At 41.2% G+C, this 23,237-nt stretch overlaps 1 protein-coding gene across 3 annotated transcripts in view; it reads left to right on the top strand.

The window, feature by feature from the left end:
• drp2 (dystrophin related protein 2) overlaps positions 1 to 23,237 on the top strand; it is a 107,044-nt gene that overhangs the window by 16,538 nt on the left and 67,269 nt on the right. For all 3 annotated transcript variants that reach the window (XM_080035775.1, XM_080035774.1, XM_080035773.1), the window contains exon 2: positions 16,637 to 16,811. In XM_080035775.1, the coding sequence (XP_079891901.1) occupies positions 16,765 to 16,811 (47 nt within the window). In that variant the 5' untranslated portion in view covers positions 16,637 to 16,764. The remainder of the gene's footprint in view (positions 1 to 16,636; positions 16,812 to 23,237) is intronic.

The raw sequence follows: 23,237 nt of genomic DNA, 5'->3' as shown, positions 1-23,237 counted from the left end.
TTTTCCCTCAGCTTGTGGGTGCAGTATGTGTGGTGCTTTAAATATTTATGAGACTCAAATTAAACTGAAAAAGTATATGAAAAGTGCAGGTTTAAACCGCATATTCTGACAGGTAAAAAACATGTATTTGCCCGTTAATTCCCGGAGGTTTCATTGCGGCGTCGGTGGAAAAACTCTGGCATTAACACGATGTAGTAAGTGTTTACTTCAGAGTTGTCTTTACAGGGGGCAGCGCCTGTGGTCTCTGCACTCAAGGAGACACTAATGAAAATCCTCAACCTTTCATTCAGAACAAACACGAGGAAACTGTAGCAGGCACTCCGGGCTACAGACATTGACACTCAAAAATCAGAAACTTGCATGTTCACATGAGAAAACCTCCGTCAAACTCAAAGAGTGGAGCTCCTAATACACTCAACAAAAATATAAACGCAACACTTTTGTTTTTGCTCCCATTTTTCATGAGATGGACTTAAAGATCTAAAATTCATTCCAGATACACAATTGTACCATTTCTCTCAAACATTGTTCACAAATCTGTCTAAATGTGTGATAGTGAGCACTTCTGCTTTGCTGAGATAATCCATCCCACCTCACAGGTGTGCCACATCAAGATGCTGATCTGACATCATGATTAGTGCACAGGTGTGCCTTAGACTGTCCACAATAAAAGGCCACTCTGAAATGTGCATTTTTTTGCTTTATTGGGGGTCTGGGGACTCAGAACCAGTCAGTATCTGGTGTGACCACCATTTGCCTCATGCAGTGCAACACATCTTCTTCGCATAGAGTTTATCAGATTGTCAATTGTGGCCTGTGGAATGTTGGTCCACTCCTCTTCAATGGCTGTGCGAAGTTGCTGGAGACGGCTTATGGTGGAGAAATGAACATTCAATGCACGAGCAACATATCTGGTTGACATTCCTGCTGTCAGCATGCCAATTGCACGCTCCCTCAATGCTTGTGGCATCTGTGGCATTTTGCTGTGAGACAAAACTGCACATTTCAGGGTGGCCTTTTATTGTGGACAGTCTAAGGCACACCTGTGCACTAATCATGATGTCAGATCAGCATCTTGATGTGGCACACCTGTGAGGTGGGATGGATTATCTCAGCAAAGCAGAAGTGCTCACTATCACACATTTAGACAGATTTGTGAGCAATGTTTGAGAGAAATGGTACAATTGTGTATCTGGAATGAATTTTAGATCTTTAAGTCCATCTCATGAAAAATGGGAGCAAAAACAAAAGTGTTGCGTTTATATTTTTGTTGAGTGTAGAATATGCTTGCAGTGTTGTATTGCATAATAAGCTGGAGTGGATAGAAAAGAAAAGCACCTGGATAGATGCCATGTCCGGTATGAGTTCTCTCTGTCTATGTTTGGCTGGGAATCAGAGCATAATTATTTCATGAGATCTAGTCAGTGTCAATCCAAGTGCTCTGTGTGGGTTGGGTGTTCTGACTTGAGCATTAGTTGGCACTAAGAGGGCAAAGTGTGCTGCACAGAGAAAAAGGCAGCAGATGTATACAGACATTTTGACAAGGGATCAGTTTTTCACTTATTGGACTGCAAATCAAATGCCCCAGCTCTCACCTTCGTGCTACAGACCTGTGGGAGGTATAGATGAGCAGTCCCAAGATACAATGAGCTCGCTGGTGTTTCTCAGATTCCATATATTTTTCAGCACCACTGACTCTTGCAAATGCTTCATCTCATCAGCATCAAATCAAATATTCATCAGCTATGTAGTACAAGTAACCTTCTTCCAGTTAAATAACAAGATAGTTTATAAAAACCTCTGCAAAGTAACAAAGTAGATTCACCCAAGTACTGCTTTTATCCACACAAACCTCTGCTATGTCATGGGTCAGCACAGACTTGAATTCATGGCTCCTAATGACTTTGTTCACCCCCTGACTGTGCCTTTAGGAGCGCCTTGAGGTTCACCTTTGTGGTTATGACTATGACAGCAATATCTTGACAACTGTTTTGTGGATTGATGTGAAATTTTATACCGACATTCATATTCCCCTCGGTAGGAATTGTAAAACCTTTGGTGATCCTCCTATCCCACCCAGCTCCATCATCACTTCAGAATCGTAATGCGTCCAATACTTCACTTCATGACCAAATAGCTGAAGAACTAATTACGTTCCTGTCGTCCTTAAATGTAATTGTGTTAATGAAACTCATTGTCATTGTGAGCATGTAAGTATGCACGCATAAACATTATTACAAAATTGTAGCTCATGCCAACCTCATAGCTGTAGACTCTCAGTCTTGTTAAAGGTATATTTACTGTAGATTTATGACAACTTGGGTCTCATATTTTCATAGTTTTAGTTATTCCTCTCGGTGATAATGATGGTGTGTACTCACCAAGTTTAGTTCAGCTGTGGCAACAGAAACGCAAGCGTTAAGACAGTCAAGTTTCATACAGACGTTAGTTTAATTTATTTAAATTAGGAGAGGTTGATTCAAGGAGAGAATAATTACATAAATTAAGTGGTTTAACTGGCTTGTTTGACTTGTTTTAGCAGTAGATAGTGGGCAGTAGAAAGGAAACATGACACAGTAGGATGCTGCTTACATATATAGTAAAATAACCATTAAGAAGACATTCTACATTATTAGTGATTTTGATTTGAATTGTAATAACATATTTTTATATGCTTAAGTGAAACCCTCTGTGTATTCCTTCCACCATGTTATCATCATGTTATTATGTTTTTGTGTCATTATTTTTTACAAAGTAGCATATTGAATATTATACGCTGGCCTGGCAATAATTGGAGAGAAAGGACTGAGATATAATCTTTTTCCTCCATTAGTGGGATCGATCATCCGTGTGAAATAAAACAAGCTGAAAAAAAACAGCGTGATTTGCTGCAATTTGACGATATACGTGGTTCTCCTATCACAATTAGGATCTGGGAAATGATCCATTAGAGGAATTTTCGGTCTCTACTGGTCTGACATCTGACACCTGTTTTAAAAACGTATTCTTGCCAGGCATTTTTGTATAATTATTTTAATTTTTTTTTAGCCCTCAACCGTCTACACAAGTTTATCGTCCTTGGCCATTATCACAAGGCATGCTGTTATGTTCCAAACTTGTTCCAGCCACAGGAGAATTGGTTCATTCAGAGTTTGATATTTTTCTGCGACGGTATATTCAGTCTTAAATGTCAGGTCACATCTTTCCGTCCAGCCCTCTGCCTACTGTCCTCTGCTGAAAGGACAGTTTGTTTGGGGAATGTGTTTCCAAGGCCTACTCGGCTTTCTCTCTTCCAACCACATTTGCGATTCCGTCCCACGTGTAATGACCAAATCTTGTGTGCATCTAAAACCGGATTTGCTCTCAAGGGTGGAATCTTTGAACTTATCAAAAGGAGTCCATATGAATAGACCTTGAATTGAAGGCATTTCGAAGGGTAAAAAGAAGCGAGAGTATGTTAATGCAGGTCTCAGAGCTTCACACTAGATGAGTCCTACCTGAATATTTAAAACTCTCCTCTATCATTAGCTCTTCATTAGTGCATTGAAACCAACCTCAGCGTCATCTAATAGAAACAAATTATTCTCTCCTTTTCTACTCCACCCCCTGCAGTCTACTTACGACTAATCAACACCATACAGGACCTTGGAATTGATTTGACTCACATCTGACTTGCTATTTCGGTTAGGGGCTTTCTGAAGAATTGAAACATTCATTTTCCCATTCAAGTTATGCTCTCGGCTCTCCCGGTGTGGTGATCATTCAGTGTCCCAATTTCATCCCAGTTTTCTATTCAGTCTGTCCTGTTTTGGTGAATGTAAATGAATCTCAAATCAACATTTTTGATTATTATTCATTCATTATTTGTGTTCAATGAGAGAAAAACAGACATGACCCTGTTTACACAAACAGCTGCTTTCACACTGGATTTGTGCCTGCCCTAATTACATAGTTTGTCAGCCACGAAAGTGTGTCCCAGTGTTTTGTGACACAGGCAAAGCATCAATGTTGCAATTTCTATTTCTGTTGTAACGTCTGTTAAATCACATTGTCTCCTGTGTGTTTACGTCTCCTCCTCCGTTGGGCAATGTGCACCGCTGCTCGGCGCTACTCTTTTCTCATTCAGACTATGATTTATGCCGTGTCTGCATTTCATACTTTTGGCTGCAGATATTCCGTGGAATTCATTTTCACTGTTTTAATGGACAGCAAGCTGTCACCCACATTCCAGTCTGTTGGAATCTTATATGGCTCCCTCAGCAAATAGGAAGTGACAAGGGTGACAAGCGAGTGAGTGTGGACAGTTGAGCAGAGAGCCAAATGTCACACCATGCCCTGTCAAAAGCCTTTTCTCGCCGTTATAATGAGATTCTGGCTTTCAAATGAGCCTTGGAGGAGTGTTGAATTCATTAAGGCTCTTTCCCTGTTGATTTGTGCTTTGTGCAGCTTTTATTAACGCGCATGTTCATCATGAGCACATGCCGGCACTCCATGGACATTTGCTGTGAATATTCAGTAATTAAGCCTTCTTTTCCTTAATGTTATATGGTAAATGGAGAACATGGCTGTTTTATCGGAGGGCCAGACTCAAAGCACTTTACAATTTCTCCCTCTCACTCACACACATACTCATAAATCGATGTCAACACCGTGTTATGCAGGGTGCTGGCCAACCATTGGGAGCAATTTGGGTTCATTGTCTTGCCCAGGGACACTTCTACACGTGGCAGGAGGCGATCAATGGCGAACACTTTATTTCCTGAACCTGAACCTGAGCCGCCCCTTTATATATCAATAAACATCTCTAGCTAATTTGAGCAATTTTAGCTTGAAATCAGATGTTGTTAATAATCAATGTACTAATAATTGGTTGCCAGATTGATCCATTTTATTTGGAGTTGGATCAGATATTTCATGATTTATAAATAAATGAATAATTAATGCTAAACTTAGTTCCTGTAGGGCTTTTTTTGTTAAGGCAATACTAAATATTAATGCATTTTAGAAATTTGACTATTATGGACATATTCATCAATGTAAAGAACATATGTTTTGTGTTTGTTTGTCTTGGCACCAGTGAAGAAAATGTTCAATATTGAGATCCTCTGAGCACTGTCTAGTGTTGATGTAATTAAAAATCTGCCTGGATGAATAATAGGAAATAGTTGTTTGATTTGGAGCCTAGCTTGATTTTACTAATAAACTATGCTCCTATTGGTTAAATGAGCAGTGCAAATGCATTACACTTTGAACCAAAGTCAGAAAAATTACCTGCGGGTTTGTGACGGTCCGGTGAAAATCAAATTAAAATATGCATATTTTTACTTTTATTTTATGATTTTACGCTCCCTCTGTTATTCTAATCTTGGATTAGAAAACACACATTTCAGCTGCCACAGTTCAAAAGAATGCCAGCCGGTTTATGCATGCGCTATTAATCCCAAATTTTACACAAGGCTACAACAAAACCTTGGCTCTTGATTTGCATTTTCTTTCCTCTTGTCGATGGCTTCAGTGCCATCACCAAACCAAATTGCTTGTGACTTTTTCTAAGGCAGGGTGGATGAATGAGTGGACGGCCAGAATCACAGGAAACTTGCAAGCTTTTCTGACCTACCCTGTTTGTTTCAGGACCAATTATTGTGGTCCTGAATGTATTCAACCTAGATTCCAGCCTTTGCATTGTGTTTGTTTGTTGTTTGTACAGGGTAATTTGGCGTGAGTGATGAACCAGAAAAAAGCATTTTGGAACAGAGTCACTGTTATATGTGAACAGGATTGTAAGTATTAGAAATAAAAAAGTCAACATCTTTTGTCATCTTTTTGTTTCTAACTTCACCTGACTATGAAAATGCGTCCCCTACCAACACAGAGTTCCTTCTCCTAGTCTTCGCAGTCGGAAAAAAAACTGGTCTTAATTATCCAGGATTTCAATTGTCATTTGCAAAATGACCTCTTTAGTGAAGCAGGTGTTCCCTATGCGCTCATCACTCCACGTTAGGAAGCAATGACAGGGTTGACTTCTCATCAGCATTGCTTATGCAGTAATTGTAAGGCTCCATGTGAATTTTCTTTTTGTTAATGTTCTTTAATCAAGTCTAAACACAGCAGCTGTACTTGCCAGAAATGAGAATTAAAAAAAGGGTCTAGGAAGTCTTGACTTCCTAGAGTATTTTTATTACTATTTTCTTTTTTTGCACACACTCCAAACAGCCCAGCCAAGACCACATTATGAACTCCTTTGAGATGAATGGTTTCATGTCTTGGCTTATCCTTAAAGTGCCGCTTTGACATATTTATAAAGGACTGACTAATTCATCTGTTTAAGACATGGACTGTGTTTTAAGTCTTCTCAGAACTGAACATATTGCTCCAGTTCTTGGCCAGTTGTCACATACTGTAATACATTCCACTATACACACACCATTGCATTGCCAAACACTTTCTTTAACAGGGCTTGTACTATGAAAATAACATAGCCAGGACATTCGGGGCACTAAAGCTCGAGTTATAGTGTACTGAATATCACCAATTGCATCATATTTAAAACCCACAGCAGAATCACATTTATTTTCTCATGTGTAGGCTAAGTCTAAAAGCTGCTTTGTCAGCCCACGTGTTTTTTTAGTCTGCTCTGTCAAGTTCGACAGGTGTGCATGAGGTCACTCGCTTGACAGAAGAATTCCAGTGTGCTTAGTTTATCACCAATTCCGCTTTTGCTGAGTTTTACATATATATATATATATATATATATATATATATATATATATATATATATATTAGGGCTGTATTAGTGATTAAAAAATGTTATCTAATTAATTACAGGCTCTGTGATTAATTCATCTAAATTAATCGCATACTTTTATGACACTTTTATACCTGTTTATAAACAGCTGTATAGCCTACGACAGTTTGTTTCTCTCTCTCTCTCTCTCTCTCTCTCTCTCTCTCTCTCTCTCTCTCGCTCTCCGTCTCTCGTAACTTATGTCTCCTCCCCTCAGCCAGGTTTCTACATGAAATAAAATTAGAAACTAGCGCCGAATTTTCTCAAAAAAACAAGCAGACTAAATGACGACTTTCCATCTCCCTCAACAGACAGCGCTGCACTGCACTGCACTGCCACAGATGCGCATAGCCAATGCCGATTCATTCACCATCGTCGTACTCATAGGCAAAAATATTGACACACACACCCATACACATGGGGCGGGTGTCCGTTTATGCGGGAGACGAGACAGCTAGCAAACAAAATTGAGACACACGGAGGAAGATTGAGAGATATTCTTTTGAACCTACATTGTTGCACCCACTAAATCAATAATGCACAGACACTGCGGAGAATAAAGTAAGAGGTCTTCCTACCTTCATGCTTATTTGCCCGAAGCATCCCTTAAACCGTCCATAGAGCCCTCGGACCCTTTCCCCTGCTTCTCTCTTTACTTTTCTCCCTATTACCCGTGCGGGCCGTGTCTGCAAGCTACAGGTGCAGCTGCGTACCACTTTTGCACCGGGTCAAAGGGCATTATAGAAGTGCGATTAATCTGCGTTCATTTTTTAAATTGCGTTCATTTTTCTGTGATTAATTAATCAAAATTAACGCGTTAATTTGACAGCCCTAATATATATATATATATATATATATATATATATATATATATATATATATATATATATATTAGGGCTGTCAGATTAACGCGTTAACAGAAAAATTAACGCGATTAAAAAAATTAACGCAGATTAATCGCACTTCTATAATGCCTTTTGACCCGGTGCAAAAGTGGTGCGGAGCTGCACCTGTAGCTCGCCGGGCCGGACGCGTGGGTTAAAGGGAGAAAGGTAAAGAGAGAAGCAAGGGAAAGGGGCCGACTCGAGGGGTCTATGGACGGTTTATGGGATGCATGAAGGTAGGAAGACATCTTACTTAATTCTCCGCAGTGTCCGTGCATTATTTATTTAGTGGGTGCAACAATGTAGGCTAGGTTCAAAACAGTAGTAGGCCATATCTCTCAATCTTCCTCCAATTTTGTTTGCTAGCTGTCTGTAATTAATTAGATTATTTTTTTTAATCGCTTGACAGCCCTAATATATATATACATACACAGTATATCTGATATACGCTGTATATATCTGCTTGCCATTTTTAGGAACCGTTTTATAGCAATCGGGCTGGTTCTTGTTTTGGTTTGATGCAGCATGCAATATCCTGACTGTCATCTGCTGCCATAAAAATAGATTCAAGACTGGAAAGCGTCCCTTAAATCTTAACTCTGTTTGCTCCGTTCATTAGTCACCAACATAATTGAACAGATGACACCAAATTCTCAAGGTGCATATTTGCATGCCACACGCAAACAAAGATTGAATTAAATTATGGTTCAAATAAGCCGAATGCAAGCTTGTACAAGGCTTTGCAGCTTTTCGGCTATATTCAATTCTCTTGTCAAGAGAGAGAGGCTGAGATGACTCTATGAAATAAAACAGGGAATTGTTCTAAATGAGCTCATTATGATGCTGTCTGTACCAGTGGAATCAACAAAACAGCTTAGTAAAGTGGACATTTGCCCGTAATCTGTTGTAAGCAGAGACAATGCAGGAGGCACTGCAGATAAAAATAGAAAATACAATTTGCTTACATCTTGTTTTCTTAACGTTTCTTGTTTTGTTGAATTTGCAGCAGCAACATGAAAGAACATGAAGGTACTGAGTGGGAGACGTTAGTTTGGGTGTCCCAGGCTTTTCAAGTTTGAAGGCCATGTTCTTTTCTGAATATATTAGCTTACTGGCATTTGGATGTGTCTGAGACTCTCCTGGTTAAAGGCCTACTTCACCGGTTTGAATATGAAGGTGTATTGAATTCTGAGATCCTATGTAGTATAAATGTGCGAAAAAAATTGAAATCGGTTCATCCTAGCCTGAGAAAAGGCAGAAAGAGTGTTTTTTTTAACCCTATATTTCTCCTTCTCGTGACATCACAGAAAGAGAAATATAGGGTTAAAAAAAAACTTACTTTGTAAATATTACTGTGATGTCTTTTACTGTGACATCACAGTAATATTTACAAAGTAAGTTTTTTTTTAACCCTATATTTCTCTTTCTGTGATGTCACGAGAAGGAGAAATATAGGGTTAAAAAAAACACTCTTTCTGCCTTTTCTCAGGCTAGGATGAACCGATTTTAATTTTTTTTGCACATTTATACTACATAGGATCTCAGAATTCAATACACCTTCATATTCAAACCGGTGAAGTAGGCCTTTAAGTTATAAGCTAAAAAGAAGATCAATTGCATTAGAGAATATTTGGTTCGTCAATAAAAAGTCAAACTAGCCTGTTTTAAAACCTCAAGTTACTATAAACAATATTTCTCCATTAATCATGTAATGACTTACTAATTATAAATGACAAACGCACAGAATTATCACCCAATTCTCGCTTGTTTCAGGTCATTGTTTGGATTGCAAGGCTCAAAACGGTACTGTTTGTTTTTAAGAAAACCCACTCGACAGGCTGAATTTAGGGAAATGTGTGTAAAATGATGTAAGGGAAATAAAATAGTAAACCCACATTTTATGAGGTTAACAGTGCGTGCAAAAATACCTGGTACCGGTCCCCACTGTACACCCTCCAAATGCAAAGGCCCATAAGGCAGATCCCTAGCCTTGGAATCCAGACCCACATCTAGAATGATATAGGGTCTTGCCACAATCAATATACCTTCCCAACTCAAGGAGCGGCACCTCCGTCTGCATTTCAAATACCACTGTTCGCAATTGTATAGCAGTACGACCAATCAGAGTAATGAACAAGGTGACGTATTCATCCACGTTCGTAAATTAAACTTTTGCTGAAAATCCTTGTTTCTTGCTAATGAAAGATTTGAATGCCGTCTTCCAAATCATTAAGTGTCGAGGCCAAAGCAGTTTCAAACTCAACCAACGTATCCACAGCCAGGTTTGTCCTTTACTATCACAGCTTCGACGGCGCATGCCTAGCACTGTCCTCATCCGGTTACGTCCGCACCAGAGCACCATACATAGGGCTCTGGCCCGCTCATATCAGATAAAACGATTTGATTGGCAGGTCAGAATTTCCCCAAATAGTTATTAATGAGCTCCAATGGATCGTGTTCAGACCAACAGGCTGAGCAAATTTAAATTTGCCAGCGGCCGGTCTGGATTCCCAGGCTAGCAGATCCCAGCACTAAAAAGAAAAAACAACTCTTGATTTGAGGAAATTCTTGATTCAAGACGAATTGTACTGGATCTGACTCTACTTACAATTTTACCCCCCATAGTGTCATCTGAATATTACCAGAGGAGGACAGAACACAGACCAGCATATATAGTATATGTACACACACGCACAATCACAATCTGCTGCTCTACTTGACTCACTGTGAAGTTGAATGAAACAAGCACAACCATCGCTCACCTGATTCTAGAATCAACACAATGTGCGCCCTGTGAAGTGTTCAAATAACACCTCCCCACTTCCACCTCCGGCCATTATGACGAGCTGATGAGCTCTCACTCCAAAGCCTTTTCATGGCAAAGGAAAAATAGAAAAAAAGAAAATAAATTGCTTCGTGTAAATATAAATAAGTGTGTGGGTGGCATGTATGGCTCTGGGGGCGGAATTACTTTGTCATTGAAAGGATAATAAAGTAAGAAGGGTAATGAAATTTCTGGTTGGAGGGCACAACACCGTGAGCATGACAATGCGCAGTCGTGATGGGCGTACAGGAGGAAGACGACAGGGAGAAGTGAAAGTCTTTTCCTTTGCCCCTGCTGTTCTGCTGGGCGCCTCCAATCACAAATCACTGTGCCACATGTCTGCAGACAAAAGGAGTCAAGCTTGGGAAGAATGTGGCAATGTTTCAGGAGGGAATGGTAACAGTTTGACAGCTGCCAGTGCCAAGCAGGGGGTGTGGAGGGTATAGAAGATGATATGGAGGGAAGTGTGTGTGTGTGTGTCGCTTGCCTGCTATTTATGAGATGATATTGTGAGTAAGTGCACCTGTGTGAATATATGTGTGTGCTGTGTAAGTGGAGCACCTCCAGTCCCTCCAGCAGTGTGTGACGGTTGCAGCTGTGAGGGGAAGCTCAGCTCGCTCATTCTGCATCAGCAGCAGAGAGTTACTGAGAGCTTGAGGGTATCAGTATGTGTGTGTGTGTGTGTGTGTTTGGTGTGATTTTCCCCTTTGCCTTCTAACTGGTGGCTGTTGAGGGGCTGTGGGACAGAGGGACGGAGCAGCAGGGAGGCATTGGTCCAACCTCCACTAACCCCCATCAGGCACAAAGCCAAGAGCCTGCAACTGAAGCAAGCCAGGACACACACACACACACACACACACACACACGCACGCACGCACGCACGCACACACACACACACACACACACACGCACGCACACACACACACACACACACGCACACACACACAGACACCAACAATGCATCCACATACACACTTGCTCACAAGAAATGCAGAAGTACACTTGTGTCGGCTTGTATTCACACGCTATTTACCAGCAGGCCTCCTGGACAGCGATACTGTGAGTCATTGCTGGCTTGGCGTTCACTGGCTGAAGTTAAATCAGTGTTCGGCACATTCAGTGAAGCGCAGCCACTGAGTTCTAGGCATCCATATCAGCGCTCGCCAGTTCTGTTGGACAGTGCATAATAGTTTTATCACTTCTGTTAAGTGTTGTAATTGTGGGTGTAAGAGCATTACAAATCGTTGTTGGCTTGAGCCTGCTGACAGACGGATGTGTCCGCAATTACAGTATGGAATTAGTTCCATTTCAGTACAATCACTCCATCTGTCGCTGCTGATATGTATTTTAATATGGATGTCTAATCTCTGAGAAGGATGTATTAAAAAAAACTTTATGATACCTTTGTTTGAAGGTCAATGCATGCAAGTGTTTCAAATGGACTTCGGTAAACTTCCAGCCCTCAAGGGGTCCCAAGATAAAAAGTGTTCTTATGAGATATTTAAACAAAGAGGAAAAACCTAATTTGTCTAAGTTCCATTATTATAATGAACCTTAATCAGATCAACTTGTTTTGGAAACACTGCCTTAATATCATCAGGAATTCTTCATATCTCATGAAGAGTATTCATTTTTAATAGTCAATGTCTCTCTTTTATGCCTCTATCATAAAATGTGTTAAGTGTTTACTTTGGTATGTTGCCAACCAGGTCTCCTTTGTGAAAGAAATATCTCTTGTGGCTTCCTTTGAGAAATGAAGGTTAAATAAATATAAAATGATCTTGTGACATAGAGAGGTAGTGAGCTTAATGCTGATGTTGGCATTCTATAATGCTCACTATGGCAATGGCTAGCATGCTGATGTTAGTCAGGTATGATGAAACCCTAACTTTTACCATGTTCACCATCTTAGTTTAGCATTTTAGCATTTGCTAAAGACTAAGTACAGTTAAGGTTGATAATGGGGCCAAAGAAAAACCAACGTCACCCACAGGGGGCATGAATAGCTGTCCAGCACTTCAGAGATATTTAAAGAAAAAAGTCAGGGTCGCATGGTATCATAATTTGTACCTTATCATATCGTATCGTACAGTTTCATCAAATTGAAAAGGATTCATCCTATGAGCCGAATAGATGTCTGTACAACACTTTATTTTTAAAACCAATGTAGTGGACCACTTGAATGACAATCCGACATTGCTGCAGTGTGTCAAAATATCCAAATAGATATACATTTAACAATAAGAAAAATCTGTGAACAACCTCTCTCATCTGGCTTTTATTGCTTTACATGCTCCCTATTTCCTTCTCGTTCTGTCACTGTGCGGTGGCTTAAACCCTTGTGCTCCTTATTGTCAAGTGTGGGTGAACATGCTGTGAATGCAAGCCTCTGCTGTAGGACTAGAATACTTGATTTTATTTTTACATTTTCCTCTGCCTCAAGGCTGTTGCATGAGCCATAGTGTAGTTTTTTGTCAGAGCACTGGTCATCAGAGTGAGTGTGTGGGTCGAGGGACATCAGGCAGATGGCCTTTTCTCCGCCATGGTCTCGGGGAGTGGGGGAGCCAAGTAGGTTTGAGCAGGAATGTGCAAGGACAGAGAAGCCTTTGACCAAGAGAGACATCTCTGCTTATTAGGTCACCCATCTCTCCCAATGGCTGTGTCCGTCCTGCCCTCCGAATGCCCACCTCCGCCTGCCTCCATCTCTCTCCCTGCTTGTCTCTGTTTCCTCCCATTCCTCCCTGCATGCCCAACTTATCTCTGCATTCTCTGGCAAGCCAATCAGCAGACAGGGGAAATAATGTCAACACTCAGTTCCCCGTAGTGACAGCTTTAACAACGTGACTGGACAAGACTGGAATTGAAACGGCGCAGCAAGTCAGTACAATTAAGGTAGGCACTGCACATTGTGAAAGCAATGCATTTATCTGTAGAGCTCCAGTAATGAGAGTAAATCCCAGCTATTGTTTTGCTTTTTCAGGGATATCTTAGCCCCAGTCTTGATTCCTTCAGATTAATATCAACATGCAGACATGGTGAATATAGCACAGTGGCTTTGATCCTCTTAGGCTTTATGTCTATTTTTTTGTCTTTTACTCTGCAATAAATCAACAATTTGTGTGCTATCTGTATCATCGTTGATACTCCTTTGATTTGAAATTCATATGTTTTCTGGGGAGAAATGTCCAGTTCCAGGTTGCCTTGGTTCAAGTGAAAGAACAAACAGAGAGAACAAAAGAGAGATATTCAGTCTGCGGTCTGCACATAATTGTCCAATTCCAAAAGTGTGAGCCTACGATTTCTGTTGGAAAACAGTTACGAAGACAGAGGTGAGAGCCGCGGCCATAGCAGTAAGATGAATATTGTCTCTGTCACTTTGTGGCATGTCAGTGAAATCTCTGCTGGTTCTTCGGCATCTTTGGAAAACATGCAGCACACGCGCTTGACTGAGCACCGCCTCATTTGATCAAGGCAGTAAATAATGCAGGTTTAAAACCTGACTCATGTTTTTGAAGTTTAAAGCGGCAGACAGTCCAACCCTAATGTCTTGCACTGTGGGCTGATACGTGCCCGCACGATGTGGGGATAATAGAGACATTTGCTATGAGGTGATTTTGGCTGACATAATTTCCCTTGTGTGATGGCATTTCGTGTGTCTTTCAGCAAAGATGAGAGCAAGAATTTTTTTAACAAGTTTATATATTCATACCTCCAGCAGCAATGATGTCTGAGCCTTTATGTGGAACCCTGCTAGTAGCTATCTGAAAAAGAGTTGAAGGGAAGAAGAGAGATTTGAGGGCTGACTGTCACTCAGCTCTCTCATCACTCCAGATACAAAACCCATCTCAGAGTGAGCTTTCACCCCGCGGGGTATTCCCTTGGCGTTAGCAATGGTGAGGATGATGCTTTTCATTGTTCAACTCCATTTCACATCTTTGGAGAGGCAGCTTTCCAAAGCAAACAAACATTCACGCTGCCATTCTGCTCTTAAACTCCATTGTGTCATGGGGAGCTCCCCCCCCCCTCCTTCACAGCTGGCATTCACTTCCATGTTTTATTCACACACAGGGCAGTTAAATGAATCAAATCTGTTCACAGAAGACAAACGCTCTCATGTTGTGATTTTTTAGAGGTATTTGGGTTCAAGTGAGTTCCTGGAAACACCAAGGGGTATACACACAACGGGACACACATGCCCTCCGATTAGCAGCTAAAATATGGTGAAAGCAGTGGAGAGTGGGAGAGATGTGCAGGGTTTGCTGATTCATACAATCAGCAAACATAACATTCACCTACAGTAACAGGAGCTGTCTGGGTAAGCAAAGGGGGGTAAGGCCAGGGAGAGGTAATGGGAGGCAGAAGTCTGGACAAGAGGGTGATGATTCATCTGTGGGGGGGGGGGGGGGGGGGACCTGGCCAATCTGTGTGGAGCTGGTCTGTGGGACAAGCCATGGAGGGAAGAGATGAGAATGAAAATGTACTGAGGAGGAGGAAAAAAAGAGTGAGAAAGAGGATGATAGAGATACAGTAGATTAAGGGCGATAAGCAGTCTCCTCTCTTCTTCTCCCTCTCATTGGGGAGTCGTTCACTCAAATGTTGACACTGCAACAAAAGTTCCCGGTTCACTTCAGGCTCAATTTGTTTTCGACAAACCACCTGAGCTTGAGGGAGAAGTGCTCAAAGAAAGGAAGCAGTGCGTCAACCCTTTCATGGGCCCACTCTAAGAAAAGCAATGGAACATTTTTAGTGATCTACTGTTCAGGAAAGTATCCCGTATTGTCTCTTTTAAACTAATGCTGTGTGTTTCCCATACATGTAAGTCTAGATAGACCCTGTAAGCAGTCAATTTTCCTAGCTGTTTTTTTTGGCTAAATGTGGCTTTGCTTAAGCACAATATATTGGATAGACAATATCATCACTACTTCCGTGGACAAGCTGTTATCTGATTGGTCGCAATAGGGAAGTTCCTGGTTATTGTGTGTGTGTGTGTGTGTGTGTGTGTGTGTGTGTGTGTGTGTGTGTGTGTACATTAGATGAGACGCCCAGCTGCTGCAAAGGTAAAGGTTGCGAATTAAACAGAGAAGACAGGGAGCTTCTGACAGCAAAGTGACCAAACACAATTATCACAACCTGTTAACCTAGAAACCTTCTTCTGCCCTGAATGCCACTCATTATAGTCTCTGTGTGTGTGTGTGTGTGTGTGTGTGTGTGTGTGTGTGTGTGTGTGTGTGTGTGTGTGTGTGTGTGTGTGTGTGTGTGTGTGTGTGTGTGTGTGTGTGTGTGTGTGTGTGTGTGTGTGTGTGTGTGTGTGTGTGTGTGCGCTTGATATTTATGTGCATTGCCAGCCTTCTTGGTATTTTTGGTGTCTCTGGCTCCATCAGGGGGATAGCACCTCTACAAACCTAACCTCACATGCCCTCTCACTTGGCATCCAAAGTCTGAGGCTTTTTGTCAGTGTTTGTTTCCCTGTGTTTAATGGTACGTAACAAACTGTTGGTGTCTCATGATTCAGATTTTTCTACTTTACACACAGGGGGCTAGTGCTACAGGTATCTGTAAGAATGTATGTTTGAGTGACAGAACTGTTGGAATGCTTTTTAGACACCACACTGCAGAGCAGTATATTTTGTGAGGAACACGTTTACTGCTCTAGAGAGTTGTCACTGTAGCAATCATTGCACAAACTGTAGAAATTCTCCGTTCATGTTCACAATATATTGCAGTGCCTTGACGAATGAATTTGCTTTGTGTTGCAACAAAAGTTGAGACATGTTCAATCTGACAATCCTGCAATTTTTTCTTTTTTTGTTTGCCAGAGGCCTCTGTGTTGGCACCCCTGCTGTTAAGGTGCGGTGGATTTTTTTTACACAGAGCCAGTGGCAGTCTGAACTAGGCTTACATAGCCACGCATTGCATCCTTGGGATCAGGTCTGGTAGCAGTTTTGTTTCATGCAAACCCCTGGGGTCGCCGAAACAAGAGATGTGAAATGTGAATCCTACCCATATTTAGATTTATCAGCACAAAAAATATAATTATCAGCAGGCTCCATTAGCCTTCAGAAAAACAGATCAGCTGACTGTTCAGCTGTCTATTATACTCACCTGGCTGTTTCTCTCTAATGTGTGCCTGTGTGTTGTCTATAGCTGCGGGGCGGCCCTCGTGGCCGGGATGCCACTGTGTGCCGTGCCAGTCCACTGTGGACGGTGAGGGGCAGGAGGAGGGCAGCGAGTGCAGGGGACTGAGAGGAGGCGGCCCCCACCAAACAGGAGACATGAACCTCTGTTGGAACGAGATCAAGCGCAAATCCCACAACATCCGGTAAGAGGACACATTCATAGAGGCGTTTACTGTTACAGTCCGGACGGATGGACAATTGTTTAGAGCCAAGAGATGCTTATTGTCTCTGTAGCTGCATTTGGAAGCTTCAGTGGAGATTGTCTGTTTTGTGGCAAATATAACTGTAAACTGCTGATTGCATTTCTGCCTACAAGGTGGCTGTCTAAAAGGAAAAAGAAAACGTTTTTAAATTGATTCCATGACTTTGCTAATTTACAGCTGCATGCTGTAAATTAGCAACTATTTGCAGACACATCCTGATGTAGCTTTTTTTGGCGATGAGTTTGATGCCGTTCGGCTTAATCAAGGTTAAACTGATTACCAATAAATAAGTATTAGTAATTTTTCTAATTGAATACTCAGTGGGACTTGTAGTTGTCCTTTTGTGTTTGTGTCTGTGGTTGAAACATTATGTCAATATGTGTAAGTTCATCTCCACCCAGTCTCACATGATAAATAGAGCCTAATGATGTCTGACACCTCTATATACGGTCTCTTTATTTGTTTGTTTCCCATTTTCCTTGCCGGCAATTCTTCTCGTTGCCACTCACAATCGGCTTTCTGGCAATTAGAAAAAGCATTGTCTAATAATGTGCTGTCGCAAAAGAATGCATATTTCAGTACTCGTTCCCGTCAGTTTATTAATTATTGATAAACGGTGGTTTAATACTGCCATCGCAGGAGCTACACTCCAGAGGGTTGCCAGTGTAAAACAATTAGAGGGCGTTCATGTTGTTCTTTGATGCTTAATTGGAAACTGTCCAGGCTTGCCACATCATTTCTGTTTCTTTAATTCAACTGACATCCTGTTTAGACAAAATTGCCCCCTTAATTGTTTGCTTGACCCTGATGTATCTAGGGAGAGGGAAGGGGAGGTTAAGGAAGGATGGTTGCGAAATTGGTTAAGACAGTTTCCCCTGCAGTCCTGCGTAATGAGATCACTATGGATGGCCTGCAGTGGCTGTTTATACCCCAACTGCACTCTGACTTCATCAGGCTGAGAGAGGAAGGGAGGGACACAGCAAGAAGTCGATGGAGGGAAGGAAGGAGGGAGAGCGAGAGAGAGAGAGTAAAGGAGAACAGACAGCTGGTATTAAATCATCACAGAAGATAGATGGTGATGCAGAGAAATGGGAGGGGCAAAGAAAGACAAGAATATAGGAATGAGTGAATGGGAAAGAGCTCCACTGGAAAGCTGTCTAACCTTGAGGGGAGTGCTGTCCAGAGGAGACGTCTGGCTGTGTTCAATGCCAGCGGCTGAACCAGTGCAGTACAGACGACTGGCTTCATAATGGCTCCTGTCTGGCATTGATTGACAGGTCGTTGAGGTTTCCAATAAAAAGTCAGGGCTGCTTCCTTCTATCCTGTAAACTGTCGTACATTATACTCTATAATAAACTATTCCTTGACCGTGATTAAATAAAACTTCCCGGAGATTCTTCGGCCACACGAGCAGCTCTGTGGGGAGGGCACTGTGGGCCTTTGAGCTCGATACTAACATGGTCAAACTGACAATACTTACATGTTGATGTTAAAGCAGGTAGAAAGTGTACCATAGTCACAATTTTAGTTTAGCATGGTACCATTAACTAATGAAAGACAACGTACAGCTCAGCTGATGGGATTGTTATACGTTTTGCAGACCAGATGGTGAAGTTAAAGGAAACGTCAGTGGATGACCAAGTAACAACTAGTCATTCGGAGCAGAACATGAATGTCTATACCACGTTATGCGCCAATACATCCAGTAGCTGTTGAGATGTTGCGGAAACCTCTGCTGGTTCGGCAGAAGTTGTCACAAAGTAACCAAAGTAATTAGGACACTATACAGTATATGTCTGTATAAAATACCAAGAGCAACCAATCGAAAAGGGGTTGAGATATTTCAGTCTGGAACCAATGGGCTGGACTGAACTAACATTTCCATTCTTAATAGCTCTGCGGCTAGCATTGCTATAATGTGAAAACATCTTTATATTCCCTTTTATTTTTGGTGTGAAAACACACCAAAAATTTGACAAATCAAGGGAAGGACTAAATATCCAGCAGAATGTATTCTTAGAATGTTTACAGATGGCTGTTTAACACAGTGGTGCTCAGCTAATTGGACCCAGCTCTGATAACAGAAGGTTAGGGGTTTGATCACTTTTTTGGGCATGTTGTATGGAAAGTATCATTACACTGTGAGCCCTTCAACGCACACTCACCAGCTGCGTAGCATGTGTTATTGACTAGGAAACACTTCTTTGAGACCATTAGCAAACATTGTAGACGTGCTGTTCTTATTGCTGTGTGGTTTGTGCTATATCAAGTCGTGGTTTAATGTCTTATGCGGGATTGAGATAATAGCCACACACAAGTGGACCCCAATGCTATATTACCCTGTGTCTGTCATAATCATAGCTGAATGATTGTGAATATGTAACAAGGAGACATTTATTACCATACGAATATTGCTGAGACCATTCAGCCATCTGTAACTGTTGTGTAAGAAAATATAGTATGAGGGTGTGGGTGGAATGTTTCAGTGAATTTATGCTCTTCTCTCAGTGGACACAAGACTGTGTTTTGGGAAAGAATGAGTTATTTAAAAAGAAATAGTTATCTAATTCAATAAATCATCAGCAACTGTTCTTAGTTTGTGTCCATTCACCTGTACTGTGCATTCATTTAACACACTTGGTAAGGGAGAAAATAAAGCTTACGACAAGTTCCTCCAGTCTTTTTTGCTAAGCAAAGATAAGCCAATCTGCTGCACACACAGGAGAAAGGTATAGATCTTCTCATCTATCTCTTGGCAAGTAACTAGGAAACATATTTCCAAAAATGTCAAACTATTCGGTCAACTGCACAGAAAGCTAAGCCAGTTCAAGGTGTGAGTTCTTCAAATAGGTTTGACACACATCTTAGTTGATTCCGTTGTTGATCATTTTGTTAACAATATCAGCCACTGTTAAGATGTCGGCTGTGCCACATAGTAAGGTGCCCACTCGTTTGCACTGCTGGAAATGCCCACTGGGGTTGGTGTGGGCGCCTCTGTGGCATGTTATGAATGTATTTGCCGCATGGCTCAGATAACTGCAGAGTGCCAGCCACCCGCGCTTTGTCTGAGGGAAGGGGGAGACCTCGGAGTCTGTTTCCGTCATTACCACAATGTCCCTATCTGTATTCACCAGTAGAGCTATCTGTTGATACTCTTCTAATTCAATGTCTCTTTAGTTCCCTTTCACTAACCCATTCAGTCTCATTAGCTCTTCCTCCTCTCCTCTCCTTGTCTGCTGCTGCTATTTTCTCCAAGTACATATCCACTCTCCACCTCTATTCTTACCCCACATCTTCCTTTCCCTTGTCCTTCGGTGGTTTCGTGCTCCACTTTGCCAACATCGCTCTCGGGCATGGTACAGTACAATGGCTGCAGGACTTATTGAGCTCCAATTACATGTTAATGATTATTCTATTGTTTAAGGTCAAAGGGTGAAATCCTAGTGCTGCAGGAGGGGTTTCCGTGCGGGCTGGCAGGTGTGTTTGGGGATTCAGCCATCAATCACTGAATCGCTTGAAATAATGGATTTGGCTCTCGCTTCTGCTGCCTGAAAATCATTTTTGAGAGTCAGTGGTCCATTTCAGAGTAAAAAAAACGGGAATTCTTCCAGGATGCCATGCATATTTGCTCAGTATTCGTCTCACTGTATTACTCTAGGAGATTGATGGATTTTAGTTTGAGCTGCTCGCCCAAGTTTTTGAGTTTGTACTATTCGCATGCAACATGTTTCGACGTCTTAATCAGTTAATTCAGCCCTACAATAATTAATTCAGGCCCCACGCCATGCCCTCTGTCCTTTTGTTGAAAGAGACTGCCATTGATGTTATGTGTTTAAACCCTGTGTATAGGCTGGTTCAACCAGAGAACTGAGAGACGTGCCCAGACATTCTGAATTTCATTTTTAATGATTCGCCTTTGGCTTAGCAGCCGTTTTGAACTTGGCAAGAAGGTCTTTCTTTTGCTGCTCTCACTCTCAACACACCTTTCCTTTGCCCTTGCCTCTTGTATTTAGAGGGCGCTGTCATTATAAACGGGGAAGTTTAATTGTTGAAGTTGCAGTAACCTTAACCTTGTGACCTTGTATTGACTATAGCCAACAAGTATTAATTTGCTTCAGGTAAATGTACTTTAGGTGGAGTGGAGTTGTGGAAAAATATATCATCCACTGTAAATGATCACAAATCTTAACATTTCAAGGCCTGGAGACAATAAGTTTCAACACACCCACCAAAAACAATTCTTTACAGACTCCCAATAACATAACAGGGGCCCTCAAATTGTGATAAGATAAAACCTGCTTTTTGTTCATCGTGAACCTATTACTTAACCTGAATGTTTGTTTCATGATGTGACAGCACTATGTATAAGGATTGGTTGGCTTAGGGCAGAAAAAACGACTTGAACATAGTCATGGTTTCAACCCCTAGGGGACCTTTTGTATTCATGGTTTCTGTAATAACCTTGCTTAAGTTTTAGGGAAGGTCTGATTTTTTTTCCGAAGCATTTACCCTGAACTCCTCTCTCCGTGGAGTTTGTTGCTCTGTAATAATATCACCCTTGTTCCTCCTTTCCTCTCGATGGACGACAGTCATAAATACTGCACCCACTAAAAGGCTTAGTGGTCTCACAGTAATGTCTGTGTTGTTTGTACGTAGGGTAGGATTCTCTCTATATACAAAGAGGTTGCTGATATTCTGTTGTGGAGAGAGAGCATGATTAACTTAGGAGATTTGTGAGGGTGGGTTAATTATAGCAGTGAGTCACTGTGATACAAAGCAAAGAAGGTTTAATTTCTAGTCTTAAAGCTATACACTGTTCAAGATCATTTTGTAAAGACTGCATCATATCCACACTGCCATGGAAAGAACGGCATTTTTTGCAATCATTTGAATTTGTTTAATTGTTCTGAAACTTGAAAGTAAATTGTGTAATTTCTTTATTTGATGTAGGCCTATGTATTTAATGTTTGACATTTTAAATTTAGCTAATCTTTGCATTGTCATTCTGTGCCACCACAAGCATGCAAAGTTTCATTGTGTTGTCGTAAAGAATTTTTTGCAGAGCGTGTAATCTGTGGGCACCAGCAGCGGTACATCTCCAAACGTGTACAGTATTTCCAGTTGTAGTGAAACGGCCCCGGTGGCTGGTCTGCTGTTTTTACTCATCAAATCTATTTCCCTGAATTCTCAATAAGACGCCGGTTGGAAGAGACATTTCAGGCTAGAGACTATAAGTTAAACTCAGTCAGTACGGGAAATATAAAGAGAGAGAAAGAAGCTTAGCAAGATGCTGTTTGCAGTTTACAGCTTGCTGTTTGCAGGTTACAGATATCACTGCCTTATGATTTATTGAAACCGAAGTTAAAACCTTTCTTTTACCATACTGTTGCCACCAAGGCATGAAACAGCTTTTCAATGTGGGCTTACTTTATGCATACAAATAAATCATGCTCAGTGCGGTTGAGGGATTGCAGCCGACCTCAATCGACATTGATCAAGTCTCTGGGGTCTTGTGTTGATTTTTCCATTACATTGGGATAAATCTGTTGTGCTGTACTGTTTGCAACGGTTCATCTAGTGTCTCCTTCATGCTTGTTACCTTGTTGTGTTTGGAGTATGCCTTTGTGCTGAAACCTAAACATGTATGTGAATAACTAAAGCTTTAATGCAGTTAGTTTAGCGGTACTGTATATGCTGGCAGATAACAACAAACTGCGGTTCAAAAATGCCAAGCTATAGGTTTGTCATCATTTAGAAACGGGGTCTCCACACCAGTTTACCAACCAGGAAGCGCTAATGATTTGAAATTTCAACTGTCAAATGTCCCACTTAGTATGTATCTTAAAAACCTATCTAAAACATCTATTGTTCAGGATCCATATCAAGATTTTTTTAATGTTATATCTATAAAAAAGTTAAATTTTAAAATGTCACATTTTTTAAACTTTCACCCTAAAAAACAGCGGTCACGCTGTGGTCTAAATACAGGAAAAAATTGGTAATATGAATACATATACTCTCTGATAATAATTGTGTGCAGCCATTTGTGTCATTTGGCTTCACGCAGGCGAACACTCAGCGTTATCAGTCCTTTATTCATTTGTCAAAACAGGCAAATCAGTCTCTTCTCTTGGAAATGGTGGTTAAAAAAAACACCACACATTTCTCAGTGGGCTTGGTGGGTTGGCTGCAGGGGCGTAGCACCAAATTCTGGGCCCCTATATGAAAAGTTCTGATGGGCCCCCTGAAAGGCGGTCTTACAATATGGCTCTCTGAGCCAGACAACTCCACAATATATATTATTTGATTTATGACTAAATCATTACTTTGACTAGTGTTTCCCCCAGAAAATGTCTTAGTCAAGGT

This window comes from Ammodytes marinus (assembly GCF_949987685.1).
Source record: "Ammodytes marinus genome assembly, chromosome: 10".
In the NCBI taxonomy this organism is placed as follows: domain Eukaryota; kingdom Metazoa; phylum Chordata; class Actinopteri; order Uranoscopiformes; family Ammodytidae; genus Ammodytes; species Ammodytes marinus.
The sequence above is the reverse complement of the archived record's forward strand: the minus strand, read 5'-3'. Positions and strand labels throughout refer to the sequence as shown.